The 17512-nt window shown below is 43.6% G+C and overlaps 1 protein-coding gene across 1 annotated transcript in view; it reads left to right on the top strand.

Moving 5' to 3' along the window:
• IMMP2L (inner mitochondrial membrane peptidase subunit 2) overlaps positions 1-17512 on the top strand; it is a 612206-nt gene that overhangs the window by 416320 nt on the left and 178374 nt on the right. The window contains exon 5 of the mRNA XM_054571369.1: positions 8109-8174. Coding sequence (XP_054427344.1) covers positions 8109-8174 — 66 coding nt within the window. The remainder of the gene's footprint in view (positions 1-8108; positions 8175-17512) is intronic.

Genomic DNA, 17512 nt, shown 5'->3' with positions numbered 1-17512 from the left:
GTTGTTAGTCATTGGAGCCTGAGAACTCTCCTGCAAAACACTAGCGCTGAATTTTAAAGATTAATAAATTCAACAGGATTAGATCAGAAATCAGCCATCTTGTGCTTTTATCCTAACCTCTTACATTGCCAGAAATCTCCAGGAGACTGAGTGTTTTAGGGAAATTGGGGTAGTTTCAGTAATCATGTGAAGTTTCACCTCTCCCCACATACATAACTGATTTCACTAGGAAATTTTGAATTCAGTGGCAAAGTTGCAACGTGAATAGCGCATGCCACTGGTCACTAGAGTGCACATTAACCCGCAGATACAGACGATGGAGTAAAGAATGGGATGGCTACAAACTCTCAGGCCTTAAAAACCAGCTACACAAAAATATATAACTATTTTTGCTGTTACTGAATTTAAGTGTCTTGTTGTTAGAAAAGCCTATTCTTTTCAAGTTGGCATAAGGTTTAGAGTCTTCTGGGGCATTTCAAGACTCGTTGATGTTTATGGACATCACACCCAAGAAGCATCTAAGCTCGGGGCGGTGGGGGGTTGGGGTTCATAGTGTGGCAGCAGCGGGCGGGCGTGGGCACCAGCGCTGCTGTCCCCTGACGTGTGTGGCCTGCCTGGCTGTCACCCCCACCCCCAAGCTGGCAGCCACTGAAACTCCCCCATTCTCACCTGGCTCTATATGAGCTAACGCCTGACCTGGGAGAGTGTCATGTGGTCACTGTAGTCATGTGACAGAGAGGCAGGGGCTTTGTACATCTATTTGTACCTCACACTCTATCTGATCACAAATGGCACTTTTAAGGCACTGGGGCCACGTCATCTGTAGCGAAACCTCTGAGGGGTACACAGTGGGCACAGCTGGGCAGACTTCAGAAGCTCCACTCACCCTAGATGCAGTATTCATCTTTGCTTTCGGGAGGGTGAAAATCCTGTCTCACTCCCCCCAGATGTTTGCCAGGTGAGAAATGAATGGCAAAGGGGGTGTGGGTTAAAGGCCGCTCCTGTATAAGGGCAGGACCTCTCCTCCCTCTTCCCTACCCACCCCGGCCATAGACTTGACAGCTCACACCCCACAGGATGACCAGCACTCTGGAAAGGAGTGGGTGAGCCCTGGGGACAGCCTGGCGCCATGCCTTCCTCCTGCATGTTCACCAGGTGTCCACGTGGGCATGGGTGACAACATCCCCTTTTTGAGCTGCTCTGCCCTTTCTGCGCCATATTGACGGGGATGTGTTACGACTTGATCTAGGAAACGCCAGCACCTTGTTCTTTCCGGCTGCTGCGGCGTGTTCATTCCTCAAGCTGACCACGGTACTTACCAACCTGGTCGAAGCTAAAAATATAAAGCCTGCTCACTCAATTGCAGTATTATGGTTATGGGGCCAGATTGATGTTGTAATTCCTTTGAAGATCGGCTAATATTGTTTTATTCATGGCCTCAAATGGAACTCTATCTCAAAGGCGTCCTCCGTAAGACAGTGTGGGTAGAGGGCAAACCCTCCCTCGGCTACAGGAGACCGAGTCAGACACCCTGAGTGCATGCCCTGCTCGGGCCGGGAGCAGGAGTGGCATCGCTGCAGGAAGCTCTGCACTTGGCAGCCTGTGTTAGGAGAACACTCGGCACTTACATGGCGAGTCTTCCTCTCCTCCAGGTCTACAGATATGCTCAGCTTAAGCACATTCGATGTGTGGAACCCTGCATTTATAGAATAAGTCGATAAGGGAATATGCTTTTCAGTCCTTCAGTTTCTTTATAGTTCAGAGGAGTTTCATTAAATGGCATGAGTCCATGTTGCACCATAGAATCCTCACAGACCCGCGGATATATGTGTGTATGTGGGCTGTATATTTTATATGTGTGCTATACATGTTCATGCCTATGCAACCTGTTCTGGACATCGCAAAAGAATTGCCGTGATGTTTGCTACAAGAAGATTGCAGTATTCTGTTTTTTGACATTCTTGAATTAATAAATGTTAGGAGAAATTATCTCATGGTTAAGATTATACTACTAAATTCTTTATATTTTTTCATAGTTAAGTGAAAACATTTATTTTTCAGAATCAAAACACTCAAGTACAAAACTGTTTTGTCTCTTTTCAATTATAGGAATTAATCATAATATACATTTAATTGATTTTATATATTCAAGGCAGATTTATTAATAAGACCAGTTGTCACTATTTGCTTATTAAATCTCTTCTAATCATAGTGAAAGTGAAATACTGTGAAATTTAACCAAGAAAACGTTTATCCATAAAACAGTTTATTTTTTTATTTTATGTATATTTTTATTTTTTTAATTAAAATTTTATTGAACTTACTGTGGCGACATTAGTCAATAAAATTATATAGGTTTCAGGTGTGCAATGTGCACATCATCTGCATATTGCATGTGTGTTCACCGACCCATGTCAAGTCTCCTTCCATCACCATTTATCCCCCCTTTACCCTCTTCTACCTCCCCCACCCCTTGGTCCCCTGACCCCTGATGGTCGCCGTGCGGTTGTCTGTGTCTCTGTGTACGGAATTCTGGAAGACACACCTGAGACCTGGCCCTGTTGTTCCCGCTGCTGCCTTCTGAGATCACGGGACCCTGCCTGGGACCCCTCCAGTCCTCTGACACCCTTTCTTCCTGCTGCTCAGTGGCCTGATGCAGGAACGGTGGGTGTTGAGAAAAACCCTCCCTTCCTTGGCCCATGCCCACGCTGCCCCGTGAGCAGGCATTGGCCCCAGGACTCTGCGCTTGGACTCCCTTCGATACCTGTCACCGCCGTCTGTCCCTGCTGAGGGCGGCCCTCCAGGCTCGCCCCTCACCGCACCCTGTTCCTCCTGAGTGTTCTGTGTAAGAAGAGATGCTGGTATAGAAGACATTAACCTGGGGTCTCGCCGCCACTTCTAGAATTCACTTTGCTGATACTGAGGCCCTCGGATTGGGGCATTTTCTGAGATACCAGGACAAAAGCAATTCTTAGGGAGATATATATATATAAAATTTTCTGAATGAAGAGAGACGAAAGTCTATATAGTTTCTTTTGTTTGAGTTTAAGAGAGTCACATGACAAAAAGAGATGTCTGCAAGGGGCAAAAATGTAGCTGAAATACTGGCCTCAGTAACAAGTTCGAACGTACTAATTAATAAAACAACATTCAACTTAGAAAATGAATCACTAAAAATGGGGCCATCTGCGAATATATACAATCCAACACTGAAAATTGCTCATTTTCATCTTGATTTCACAGGTAACACCCATTTAATTTAAAATTAACCTGTGACTTTCCATTATGAATACAATTATAGTTAGTTTTAATGTTTCTTCAGTTAATTGTGTAATAAAATTTGACCAAAACTTGAAGACGCCTTTCTTGCCCTCTAATGCGACTCTGAAAATCCTTTTATTGAGGATTTTTGAAATTAATATTCTATCTTGGTAAGCCTAAAAAAAAGGATTGTGACAATCTGCTTGGGCCCCGTTAATTGGCCTTCTCTATGGGTTTATTTTAGGAAGGAATGACTCTCAAGTTTACCAAGTACTTACTGCGTATTTGACATCCTGCCAGAACTTTCCTTCCTGTCTGTTCGGTGATCGCATGGTGCCGGGGGTGGGAGAATCTTAAAGACGGCAAAGGCCCGCAAGCTCGCCCGCCTTTGGGCACGAGACACTGGTATACACGCCGTGGGGACCGTGGCCGGTGCCCCCAGCATCTTCTTGGTTCCAAGGCACATTTAGCACGTGGACTTAGGGCTACCAGCTCTTCTTCTTTTTTTCTTTCAAGAGGAACAAGAAGTTAGACTTTTGTGAAGTCTCCTGTTTGCTTGGCCAGCTCAAGACTGAAAAATAAATAACGTAAATAATGTGCAAACCAAACAAGCCGTTTCCACACACTTGGTGTGACCGCCTGGTTCCAGGTTCGGGACCTGTGACCCAGCCCTGTCTGCTTATGTAGCTTGCCTGCAGTCAGCGGCTCACTTGGGGTCCACATGGGACGGTGGCAGCCATTGCCGCTGTGCCCAAGTCCACGTGATTTGCAGAGCACACGGGGACCAAGCAGGCACACCAAGGCCGTGGGGAATGGGCAAGACGCTGTCACACGAACCTATGGCAAACCTCGGCAGTAGTGTCAAAAAAAAAAACCCAAAACAAAACAGGGGAAGCTGTCACGTGATGACCTTCTTTTTTTATATAACTCTGTTGGGTGGGCTTTTTAGTCTACATTTTGTTTTGATGATTAAAACAGCAATCCTTGCACTCCCACATAATGACGATGTGAAGTTACGTGACGTAATGCGTGACTACCTCAAGGACAGTGCAGAGTTACCAACCCAGTCTGAGGTGCCCCCAGAGAGTGAGTTCTTGCTCTTACCTCACTAATGAAGTGCTCCAGTTTAAACCTTGCTACGAGACATGCAATGCAGTTAGCGTCCTATAGATTGTGGTGTCTTTGAGGGACCAATGTTTATATTAATTAGGCCATGGCTAAAGTGACCTCTAATCCTGACATTGTCTTTGACAACCTGAGCCAACCCTGAACTGTGGTTATAAACATAAAAATCAACCTGGTCCACAGAGGGAGGGTTGGTGATTTCTCTCTAAATGGGAGAGGAGTCGGTGTACTTTGGCACAGGGTTAAGGTGCCTGGGTGACCTCAGGACCGGCATGGGGCCAGGCACAGAGCCGGTGGGACCCTTGCTAGTCCCCTCCCCCACACAACACACGAGGTCCCTCTCTGGACTATTCCAAAGCACCTTCCTACACCTCCGACAGGAGCAGGCGGGGCGCCTTCAGCACCATACAAAGACTCAGGGAGACTGTAAGACCCAAGACGTGACTCTGGCTGGCTTGTCCCATGGAGAAAATGGCAGCATTTCTATCAAGATAGGAAGTGAAGTTCAAGACGAATATTAAGTGTCACAAATCTTACCGCTGACCCCTCCATGCAGCCGTGCTCCTCGGAGACAAATTCTGCCAAACCAAACCAATCTACGCAGCGTGGGGAAAATCCTTGGCCCCTCCTCCCAGCCCCTGGGGAACCCCTGCCTAGTGGAGTCATTGGCATAAAACACAATGATTTAAACCCAGGCCTGGAAATAACTATTGTCAAACGATGCTTATTAGGAAAACACTGAAATGAGAAATTTAAACACAAACGTCAGCGTTGACGGGCAGGATACGTGTTATCCGTAAAGTACGGCAGAGTCCCACAGCTGTTGTGCTTTACTTCCCAGGATCTGCGAGTGGCCCGGAGAACGTAGACAAAGGGAAGTTCCATGAGTCTCACAGCGTAAATCTGTAATAGTTTCCGTATCACTTCTACATATTTCAGCAGCCTAGTGATTAAAATATAGATTTTTTAGCAGTAATGGGATTAATGTTAGTAATAGCATTTTTCATTTTGAATCATTTGATTAGATCCAAGTTTAATATTGCATTAAAATTTATAGATATATTTTATAGATATATTTAAGTAGTAATTCATAAGACTTTCATTATATAGATAGCTCACTTTGCATATTCTATTTTGCTTTGTGAACTTAAGATCTAGATTATTTTAAAATATAAAATAGTTTTTTGCCTTGGCTGGTGTGGCTCAGTGGATTGAGCACCGGCCTGTGCACTGAAAGATCACCCATTCAACCCCCAGTCCAGGCACATGGCTGGGTTGCGGGGCCCGGTCCCCAGTTGCGGGTGTGTGAGAGGCTACCAATTGCTATTTCTCTTCCTCTCTTTCTCACCTCCCTTCGCTTCTCTCTAAAAATAAATAACTAAATAAACTCTTTAAGAAAAGAAATAAAATATAAAATAGTTTTCAGATATCTCAAAAGCTTAAGGATTGTCGACATAGAGTATGTGTAATGCTGATAAGGGTTGCTTTTCCTATTATTTCATTAACATTAATATGGCATCCATGTCAGGCGGGGGAACTCTAATTATCTCAGGTCTAGCGCCTGCCTGGGAGCGTTTCTTCTCAGGTGATGCTCCATGGCCCAGCTGTCCTCTGCTAAGGGGCTTCCCAGTGATCGGCGCCAAAATGCGGGCGTGTGTGTGGCCACACAGAGACCTGCCCCAGCCCACCCCCACCCCCTGTTCCAGAGCCTCCCTGGTGGTTCCCAACACAATAGCCTGTGGCCTGTCTCTCCACCTGCAGAGGTGGAGTCCTGGTACACGGAAGGGAATCTAAGTTGCGTTGTCAATCTATACAGTCTGTTGATGTTTTTACATCATTAACATTCTTTCATAAACATCATTTTTAATGACTGAGAAATGCTTTATGATGTGGATGGGCTATAATTTATTTAATCAACCTATTCTTGTGGAGCTTTTTTCTCTTTTTAAAAAATTGACAACATCCACTTAGGTGAAATTTTTGCATACATTCATAATCATTTTGTTAGGACAAATTCCAAAAAGTATAATTTTCACATTAAAAAGAATATAAAATCTTGACATATTTACAGAAAGGCATGTGACCACATACTTTATATTCAGACTATTCATGTCCCTAAGCCCTCAACAACAGGCAGTATTGTTAATACTATTTCTTTGTCAGTATCATAGGAAAATGGTCCTCCACTGTTTTAATATGCACCTCTTTGGTGATCACTGAGGTAGAATTTTTTTTTTAATGCTCCTGGTTATCTAGAGAGAGCAATGCAGGGGGGTACTTTCCGGAAAGCAGCCCCACGCCGAGGAAACTCACTCCGTCATCTTGGCTCTGCCCTCACTCTAGCTATACACGGAGGACGTTGAACTTAGAGAAACACAGTGTCTAGTCCGTGCCCTGAAGGGAGCAGTTCAAACACCAATCAAATTTCTACGTAGAATAAAAAATAATTAATGTAGTGAAAAATCCCGAGTCTAATAGTCACAAGTACACACAAATGGTTTAGACAACTTCATTTTCTCCTCAGGCTATAAGGTAAAACACTCATCCTACGGGCCCTCGGGTGAAGTACTACATTTTAAATACATTTAATCTTTTCACAAGTTTACCTTTTTTTTAAAAAACATAATTCAATTCAAATACGACTTGATCTGAAAATATTTTGACTTATCCCTGGCTTTCAGATACGTATGAAATGATCATTTATGTGAAACAGGTCTGTTAAATCAAGAGACTTAGAATGCTCTTGGCAGAAAATGGCACCGGTTAAGGCTGAGGTGCCCACTGCTGGGTGACAGATCACCCCGCCCGCCTCTAGTGGTTTAAGGCAAACACCTCACACATGTTCTGAGGGTCACAAGGCCGTCAGCAGCTCAGAAGGGGGGCCTGGCACAGGGCCTTTCCTGAGGCTGCCATGGAGCGGTGGCCAGAGCTGCAGCCTGAGGACGTGACAGGGGCTGGAGGGGTCCCTCAAGTCCCTTCCTGGGGTGCTGGCGGGCCTTCGATCCATCCTCACCCCTTGTGGGTCCGCAGGGCCGCTGGGCACAGACTGAGAGAGCCGAGAGATAGATAGATGAGGCGGTGGGGGAGAGAGGAGGAAAGGAGGCAGCGGAGAGGGGGTGTTCATTAGAGTAAATGGCAGTACTTTAAGTAATCATTTACCGTAAGCCACTGGTCCCAGCTTAGAGTAAGTGACGTCCGTGCTGGGCACATCAGCGGCCACACACGCCTTTGGCCCGGCAGCGGCCGTGTGTCACGCTCCGAGCCGCCTGGTCTTTAAATGGCTAAATGTAAATAGAGTGTAAAAGAATTTCCTAATGCTTTATTTTCTCAAAAAAAATACCTCCATCCTCAGTGTTACCTTGAGAACTTAAATCAAATTCCTCTGTTCGTTTTAAATGGAATGAAGAAGTGTCAGTGGGTTATTATTTTAAATAAATGCCTGATTATTTTTTATGTATGAATCTTCTTTGCTTCCAGTACTTAGCTTTAATGATAAAATTCTTTGTCGCTCTTTATTTTTCATTTGTATGAGGCTTCGGCATGGCCTCTTCCCCTCCGGAGTGTCCGATAGCGGCTCCACCTCACTTGGAGTACTAGTGTCATGGACTCGCGAGTCATGGTTCTGTAACACCTTTAATGAGGCCTATTTTGGTGTAGAATTTCTTTTTGTTTTCTTCGAACAGCAGAGACATAACCGATTGCATCATCTTATCTCATTCCAGGTCCCCTAAAAACCCAGGACAGAAGATCATTAAGAGAGTGATTGCGCTGGAGGGAGATATTGTGAAGTAAGTGCTTGGAACTGTTGTTTGTGAGGTCAAGTTCTTAATGCCTGTGTTTGTGTTGGGTTCCACATCACAGTGCGTGGCCCGTACATTTCAAAACGGACCAAAGCTTTGGAGACGCTGCAAAAGAGATGGGGCGTTCCACTGTCTCAGGATGTAAGACGTGACATGAACTTGCTGGTCCTGTTAGTGTCCTTTCACTGGGAGGCACAGCAGAAGTAAACAGTAATTGAACTGAAATTAACCATGTTTTCCAAAATGACCATTAAATCTTGGTGTTTCATTTATGAAAATTAGCATGATTGGTTTCGAGTATGATGGAAAGGTTCATGTCAGAAACACTTGAGAACCTCTGACTCTTTCAGGAGCAAATGCAGAAACTAAAGGGAGGTTTTATTGTTATAGAGACTGAGGAAATGGGAAGAAATGTGAAACAGGCTTCTGAATCAGCTGCAAAAGAGTGGCTTTAGGAAATAGCCTTGTAGCAATTGGGTATTTTAACAATATGTACTAATGTCTTATTTATGCTACTGGCTGATAAATGTAGAACAGTGTTTGAGATTCAACAAGGAGGTTGATGTGGCATCTCAGTTGCTGCTTGTTTTAAATAAATTGTAGGCAGATGTATAAAAGGTGGGAGTCCAGGCGCTGGTAAAACTGTATTCAGAAAGTATTCGGATCCTGTTTTTTGAAAAAGCTGGACCCTAAAGTATCTGTATTAACGACAGCCCAGATTAAGTAACCTCACACACGGGGGCCCTGGCAGGCTCCAGAGCACAGCAGAGGCCAGGCATTCTCCAGGGAAGGCCGAGGTCCCTGGGGGGTGCGGACCACTGTGCGGGTCTGCGATCCAGCCCCTTTCCTAGTCCTGCTCAGAGGGCGCTCGCCCTTTTCACGCTCGTTTCCCTGCGTGTCCGGTGGCGTTTTCCCGAGGCTGCGTGAGGTGTGGGTGGCCGCAGACTGACCGCAGGGGTCGCGGCAGACCGGCGACTTGGGCTGTTTCTTCTGCCGCCAGGCACACTCACATGATCGGCAAAAATGTTTAGAATGCCACTCTTCTCACTATTTTTTCTTTCGTTTCAAAAAATAAATATGCTTTTCACAAAACCTATATTTTTCCTGCTAACATATAGAGTTATTGTTCTTTTAGGTGGACTCACTAAGGATTTTTTCCATTCTCCATTTTAATTTCTAATAATGGTAAATATCGGCAGGCAGTATCCACGTACACAAAACTACTTTGAGACCTCAATTATATTTAAAACTGTCAAGGAGTCCTCAGACCAAACAATTGCCGAGCCTGCTGATGTGGAACGAGTGGCCCCAATTTTCATGTCAAGATGACCTGCTCATCAGGAGCCCGCATGTTGTCAGCGGGGCTATTGAGGTGCCATTTGTGTGGGTCGCATTTGTGACTGCTTGCTTGGTCTTCTCTTTCTTTTAAGAGCTTCATTAACATGGTGGAAAGTCGGCTTGAAGCATTGGTTCAGAGCATTCAGCCGAATATCCCTCAGATTGTAAAAGGGGAGCCTCTGGGAGGTCTGAACTATCTAACTTTATGTCAACATCGATTAGAATCGCGAGGTGATGCTTGGTGCCCTGGGTAACCTCGCGAGGAATGCAGTCATTTTCTGACGCTCACCCCAACGCGTGTGCCTCTCTGCAACACGGACAGCAAGGAGCTTACTGAAAATGATGTTCAGACAGACCCACTAGTCTTCCCAAAATATTTTTCATAGTTCTTCGCTTTTTCTTGTTAATTTGTTATGACTCACACAGAAGCACTAGAAAAGGATAAAAAGAACCCAGCGTCCCAAAGTGCAGGCAGTCACTGTGAGTGACCCACAACTGGACTTTCTAAGGCATCCACAGTTTTCACTGGGACCCTTGCATTTCTGCTTCCCGATTTTGCCAGGAATGAGGTCTTGTGTCGCGTCTCCCCTCGCTCAGTGAAACGCACTCCACAGACGCCAGGAATCTGGGGTTCTGTGTAGGCAGCAACCTTAAATGAAGAGAGCGAAGAGTCCTTTTAGTCCCCAGTGAACAGGGTGCCACAGACTATATCGCCTAAAGTAGGACATGTTTTGAGAGTAGAAAGGGATGATTTTAGTAATTGACATAAACTGGACTTCCGAAGCAGGCTGCTACAAATGGTCACCCTCCCAGGGAAATGTAATCTACTTTCTAAATCACTTCAGCGATTTATTGTGTTTACACCGTGACCCCGCGCGTTGGGGGGAATCCCCAGAAGGGTCTTAGAACCACTCCCTGGCTGCAGGGCTGGCGGGGGCGGTCGGGCAGGATCACTGTGGAGAAGCGCGCCCTGCTGCCCGCACAGACTCCTCCAGCAGGCGCGGAAGTGTGGAGTAGCCGCAGGTGGAGACGCATGAGGATTCTCTCGTGGTAAAATGTTTGAGTGCTCATTCTTCAAGTCCAGAGACTACTGGAAAATGTCAAAACGCCCTAATTCATTAAAAATAGCTTTTTCATATTAGCGAAAACAAAATCCATTGACTCACTAGAAATTAAACACTGAAAAGCTTGTTGATTTTAAATATGCTATTGAAGATACAGAAATCAATATTAGCCCATCACAGATGTTTGGATAACATTATGTTCCAGCAAAAGATGAAGCTTTCTTTATAGGAAGGAAAACAGAACCAATCTGAGTTTTTCCCAATGTAGCTCACTTGTTTTTTTATGGCTCTTACTGCAGCTTTGAATAAGAGAAGCCTAGTGTGTCTACACTGCTGTCTTTAAGGACTGTGCCTTGATGTGGTAGGTCAGGAATTCATGCTGTCCTAAATGGAAGGACAGAATAAACAAGAAACTTGGAAGAAAAAAAAAACTAAAACTACTTGTGTCGAGGACCTTGCAAAAGATTGGAGCATAGAATGTTTGAGACGCCGGAAGCTGATGGAAGCCGGGTGGGCAGTTGCATTCGCGGGGCCTCGGGCAGTGGAAACTAGAACCAAAAGTTTTCAGAAATCTGTGAGGCCCTTTGCCTGGTTTAATTTGAGCCCTGCCTTTTTCCATATCAAATTGTGGTGGCACATTCTTCTTTAGTACTTAAGGTCTGACCAATGCGATCCTTTAGTAAATAAGGGCCTTAGCAGTGAAGTTCAGTGTCCCAGCGGCTGTCTAGCGGTCTAGTTACCACTAAATCAGAAGCAGTTGTGAAAAAGCATAAGTTTTCCTCTAATGTCAACCAGAAAAATTATTCATATCGTCTGGACATCTTTACCTCCTTCTTGTGAAAGAGTAATTAATTGTTGTTTTACTAAACAATTATAGATTGGTTGGTAGGGAACCCATGCCTTTTTGGAAATATTTCTTCCTTTTATGTAGTTGGAGGTGATTATTTATCACACTGCTGCTGCATCAGTGAAGAAAAATGGAATTGCTAATGAAAACTGTCTGCCTTAGCAATAGGTATTCCTTACTAAACATCAGAGCGACAGTCACCTTAAATTTATATGTAGGAGTGATAATCTTGATTTTTTTTAACTCCAAATTATTTCTGTAATAAACTGAATGGTGTAAGGAGGTTTCAGAGGTACCACAAAAAAGACCATGTGTCCTTCAATGGAAGGAACCGTGACAGCTGCTGGAAGTCACTAGGCCTTTTAGATTGAATCGCTTTTTCCAATGATGTTGACGTCTATTACTGGGGTCTCTCCCCTCCCCCTCAGGGGGTTCTCTGGTTTCATTTTCTACCTTAGTCTCCCTATCTCATGAATAGGATTCTTCTGTAGCTATGTAAACCTATATTTACTCATCACGCCCAGGCATTTATCCGTTTGGTTTGGCGTGGAGGTCGTGAGCACCACCTGAACATTCAGGCTGCCTTGACTCGGATCCCAGCTTTGCCATGCCAGGTGTTACTTTACCAAATCACTTCACCCTCTAAACTGAATGTTTCTCACTTGTAGAATGGAAGTTATAATAACACATGTTCCATAGAGCTTTCTTCAGAAGTATGTGAAATAAGAGATGTAATTTGGTTAGCATGGTGCCTAGCATCTAAGTCTGGTTTCAATGAATATCAGATATTATTACTAGTAGACATCATGACTTAATCATTATTTATTGAGTGCCTTGGGTGTTTACTATGAGCTAGACAGTGTGCTGGGTTCTGGGGTTATAAACATCAAAAGCCACAGTCAGTTCTTGTCTTCTGGAGCTTTTAGTCTGGTGGAGAAACAGCCAAGGTAACAAAGACATGCTGTGCCACACGAAAACAGCCACCAGGGGGAGTGCCAGCAGCCCATGGAGCTTAGGAAGGGGAGCATCTGGTCAACCCAAGGAGGGGACTGTATTGGAGGCAACTTCTGGGTTCAAATCAGATGAGAAGGGAATGTACAGCTTCCCCCTTACCTGTGAAAGGATGGCTTAGGATGGAAATTTCAAACACCACCAGAGCCTCCAAAGTAAAGAGGAAGGGTTCCTTGACGTCCTCTGGTGAGGATCTTTCTACTTTATGTGTCATGGTGGGGGATGGAAAGGATTAGAAAAATATTTATCTAATGGCAGATTTGTCTTTAAATATTCCAAAAAAGAAAAAAATATATATACTTGAGATGTATCTATAAGGATTGACGTTTCCCGACGTGTATAGTGTGCTGTTTTACTGGCTGTAGATATTTGAAAGCGTGGCAGTCCCAGAATGCTGCTTTAGTACCCAAATCATAAGTAACAGTCTTAGGGGTTACGTGCACAAAGGTACCACAGACATATTACTGGGTAGCAGTGATACCTGGACAAACATTTATAGGAAATTAAAGGCAAGAACATGGAAATGAATATGAAAACAATGTCCTTGTTCTTTAATATATTCATATTAAACTCAATGTATCTCCTTGCTTGGCTCTAAAAAGTGGTGCTCTGTTTGTAACTCTGATGCCTTTGGCTAAGCGTTTCTTCTGTCTTCTCAGCTGGCTTTGGGGCTTGACTTTGGGAGTCCGTTTCCTCGCAGGCGCAGTCTCACGGGGCGCTGGCTGGGCTGTTAGCCTTTTTTGTTGCTCCTTAATTACATTTCTTAGTAGTTTAACTTTCTGAAGTTGTGAACTCCAAGTAAAAATATAGAGAAATGCTAACTTTTGACACTCCTTTGAACTAAATATTGATTTTTTTTCTTTTTCTCTGCTCACAGTAATGTAAGTCTGTCAAATATTTTGAAAAGACGTAAAAGTATAATTATTGCAGTAGGAAGCTAAAAAGATTGTCTTAAAATATCTTTTTAACTAAGCTTAAGAAGCATGCCAGAAAGATTCCGGAATATTTCAGCCTGAATAATTAATCATCAAGGAACAGATAGCATTTCCATTTGAGCGCAATTTCAGTTAACCTTGTTTAAACTTAAAATTGACCATGGTTTATCTTTTAAAATGTTTGGAGGGAGAATTTCTTGCGGGGAACATATGTGTTTAAAGTATTGATTTAATTAGTTGTGGGCACGCTTAAATTTTTACAGAAATGTTTGGTCTGCAGTTTTTGAGACGTCTGAGGAAGAGCACGGCATGACTGATGGCAGAGCGTTACTCTTGCAGTGAGACGCTGAGAGGTTTCGTCTCAGCTCTGGTCTTTGAGCTGTGGGACCTGGGAAAGTTACCGACCACGCTGACTTTTCAGACTTATTTTGAAGACAAATTTAGAAAAAAATAACATATGTCCCAGTCCTTTGCAAACATTAGCACCCCATCAAAGTCTAACGCGTGTTAGCTAATGTTCTGCGTGGAATAATGGCTGTAACTTGGTTAGCGCAGAGGTCAGCAAGAGCTTAGTGGAATGCCTTGCCTGTGTTAGATTGTCCGTTGTTTTGGTTCTCGTTGAAATGATTTGGTTATACTGCTAGGGTGAGGTACAGGTCCATATTTTATAAACCCTAAACTTGGAAGAAAAACCCTTTTAAAACTTCCCTGCACGTACTGAAATGCTGGTCCCTGGGCCCTTGGGATCCGGACCTGCTTGCCCCTGCACATTGTCACCTGTTGCAAGATACAGTGCCCCTGGTTCTTTCCGGCGTTTGTTCCTTATTATGTCTGCAGCGGGGATTGGGACTCTCTATCTGTGAGCGGCTGGCAATAAATAGTTCTGGCTTTGCAGGTTGTACTGTCTCTGTCAAAAGTACTCAAGTCCCATACAGTAGTGTGAAAGCAACTGTTAAATGAATGTTCCAATAAAACTTTATTTTAAAAACAGGTGTTTGGACCAGATTTGGCCCCTGGCCCATAGTTTGCCGATCCTTGGTCTGTATTATCTACTTCAATTTCTTAACTTGGAAATCCGTAGAAAATACAAAGCTTATTTCTCATCCTGGCTAGTGGTTTAAATGGAAAAAGAAGAATGAGCCTAAAAGCCAGGGGTTCTTTAGTTGTTTACAGGTTGAAACAGGCAGTAGGAGCAGGAGTACCGACCTGTTCCTCTCGGCGAGGCCTGTACGGAGCTGCCAGGAGCCATAAGGGTACATCCGGAGAACGGAGACATTTGTCTTGGGCTGGATGGGGAAGAGCGATCGCTCTCCGCAGACCTTCCCCGCTGGAGAAGAGCCACGGTGCCCATAAAGAGTACAATAAATTTCATCACCTAAGTAGTTTCTTCTTAATGCAAAAGGGATAGCCCTGCACTTGGGAAAATTCAGAGGGCTACCCCGTGCTCTTTGTAGCTCCTCTTGTAAAGCAGACATTGGAACTCCAGTTATTTTGTGGTTCTCAATTTTTAGCTCAGTCGGCCTGTGGGGGAATCAAACCCATACACAGAGAAGCAGCAGCTAACGTCCTAGGGGAACTTTCTTTTTTTTTAATAACTTAGTTCCTCAGTTCATTCATTTTGTTATGCAAAATATTCAAATGTAATCCTACTTATTATTGAAACCGGGAAAGCCCACGTTCCTGCTGCCTGTCGCCGCCAGACCCAATAAGCAGAGACAGGCACTGAGTCTGCATGGGCGCTTTATTCAGACGGCCTGCGGTCCGAGGAGGAGTGGGCTAGGTACCCTAAGGACCCGTGTGACAGTCCCTTGCCAGGCGGCCTTTCTAATGAGGAGGAGGAAGTGTAGGAAAGCGATTTGGAATTCAGGAAAGAGGGTAATCAGATAAAAGCTGCAGTCTGGCAGTTTCCCTAACAGCCTTTCATCTGATGACCGGTAATTGTTTATCTGTGTTCTGGGCATCTGTGTCCTGGGCAATTCTTGATCTGTGTCCTGTGTCCTCTGTTGTGCGTGGCTAGGACGTCCCTCCCCGGAGCGCGGTGGCTCAGATACCATCCGATGGCTTGCAGTCCCCCTGGGGCACAAAGGTGGAACAGCTCTTGGTCCCCGAAAGTCAGGGGGCCCTGTACCTTCCGTTCCTGGAACAATAGCTTTCCATGCACACTCACTACCGAGCTTACTAACTATTACTTAAGACCTACATTTCCCAGCTCTTGGGCCCCCCGTCACTATGGCGGGTGCCCGCGCACACAGTGCTGCAGTGTCTCTGGCGTAAGCGGTGAGTGTTCCTGCATTTAAAATGTTGGTTTTGAAGCTAACGTCTGTGTTTGCCGTGTTGCAAAATCGGAAGATGTTTGTTGACAACGATATTAATTGTGAATTGTTCATTAAAAAGAAGCGTCATCTAGTTTTTTCCCGCAGAGCAATCCTGCATGAGATGCTAAGTGGTTTATGCTCGCGGAACTAATAAGATCTTGAAATTGATTATTCTTGTAGTTGTGCTTCCAATGAGAATTTAAGTGAAAATATTGTAATTAATATTTTTCATTATTAGGGGCTGACCGTTGTTGATATTTTCTTTCAAAAGAGTAACTTGTGCGATGGAGGCTGTGTATTTGGGGCTTCATGAGTAGCAAGTCATTAACTTCAGGCTTCTGCCACTGGATGCTGGGGAACCAAGGGGATTTTCTACTTTGCTTATTACACAAATAAATTCTACTCCCTGACCGTGAAGAGACGCGGGTTCTAATGCGTGGCCCAGAGCGGGCAGTGGTAGCCGCTGGGTGTCCGCCGCTGTGCCTCTCGGTGCGCTGATATTTCCAAGGAACATTTCTGGAGCCTGGATTTCAATTTTACATACATCAAAAAGTAAATGGCTGTTTAATCTTTTACTGTAACATGAAGGGGAGCGAGTAATACATAGTGGAATGGCGTTTAGCAGGAGAGAAAGGCGAACTGAAAGATTTTCTATTTGAGATGAAAGTGTAATAAGCAGTGGGTTTTACAAAAGCCTGGAATATGAGAATCGAAGAGGAAACGAGTGAGTGGATTACGATTTAGGTTTCTGTATGGGAAAGGAAGGTGCCCTTGCCTGGATTTCTGGGGCTGTCTTTGGGGGATTATGTAAATCAAACCTGATTGTAAATCTAATACAGCTATCATTAAAATCAAGAAAGCGCTTGCCGCAGGATGGAAATTGAAAGGAGTCCTAACTTGATAATGTTCCTGGGCTTGAGTTGTCTCACATGACTTTCAAAAACTAATGCTTTTTTTAAAACTAAAACTTGCACCATCCTTAGCGATAAAGTGGGGGAAATCGAGAAAGATGTGATAATAAAACTTGCAGGAAAGCTGCAGTTTCCCCATTTCCAGTAATGTATGAAAACGTCACTGTATTGAGCCAGTAATGAATATTAACACCATTTTAGTCTGTGCCAATGTGAAGGGTGAAAAAAGAATGTCTTATAGTTGTTTTCATTTATATTATTTTCATTGCTAATATGAATACTATTTTAGACGTTTGTTAACCTTTTATTTCCTTTTCTAAGGACTATCCAATCTAGAATTGTTCATTTTAAAATGGTATTAAGTATTTTCTTCTTGGTTTAAGTATATTATGTATGTTAACTCTTTGTCATATTTAGATCAAATATATTTCATTTATGATCTGCTTTTTAGTATCATTCTCATAGATTATATAAGGAAATAAGGTTTGTTTTTGGTATTTAATCTAATTTTGTTGATGGCTTAAGGTCCCTGAAAGAGAACTTTAGAAATTGAATTGTTTGATGTAATTTTTATACATTTATCTATTGTGAGTTAACATTGTTACTTGATGCAAATCTATGCATTTTACAAATACAGAGAAAAGGTAGCTCACTATAAAGTTTATACATGTTTTTCACAGTATTTAAAGTTATAAAAATATAGAAATATTTTATTATAGAAAACCATGTGTATATCTGTATACCTTCCATAGACAACATGTGGAGGGCAGATTGTTCTAGTAGTACGTTTCTCAAAGCATGAACTCTGGACTTTAACATCTATCATCCCAGAATCTTCTAGAAATGCAGATTCTTGATTCTCATTCTGGCCGTACTGAACCAGAAACCCCCTGGGCTGTGGCCAG

The sequence above is a fragment of the Pteronotus mesoamericanus genome, unplaced genomic scaffold, assembly GCF_021234165.1.
Source record: "Pteronotus mesoamericanus isolate MK-2021 breed Mesoamerican mustached bat unplaced genomic scaffold, CSHL_Meso_final contig_220, whole genome shotgun sequence".
In the NCBI taxonomy this organism is placed as follows: Eukaryota; Metazoa; Chordata; class Mammalia; order Chiroptera; family Mormoopidae; genus Pteronotus; species Pteronotus mesoamericanus.
This window is presented reverse-complemented; position numbering and strand designations above follow the sequence as displayed.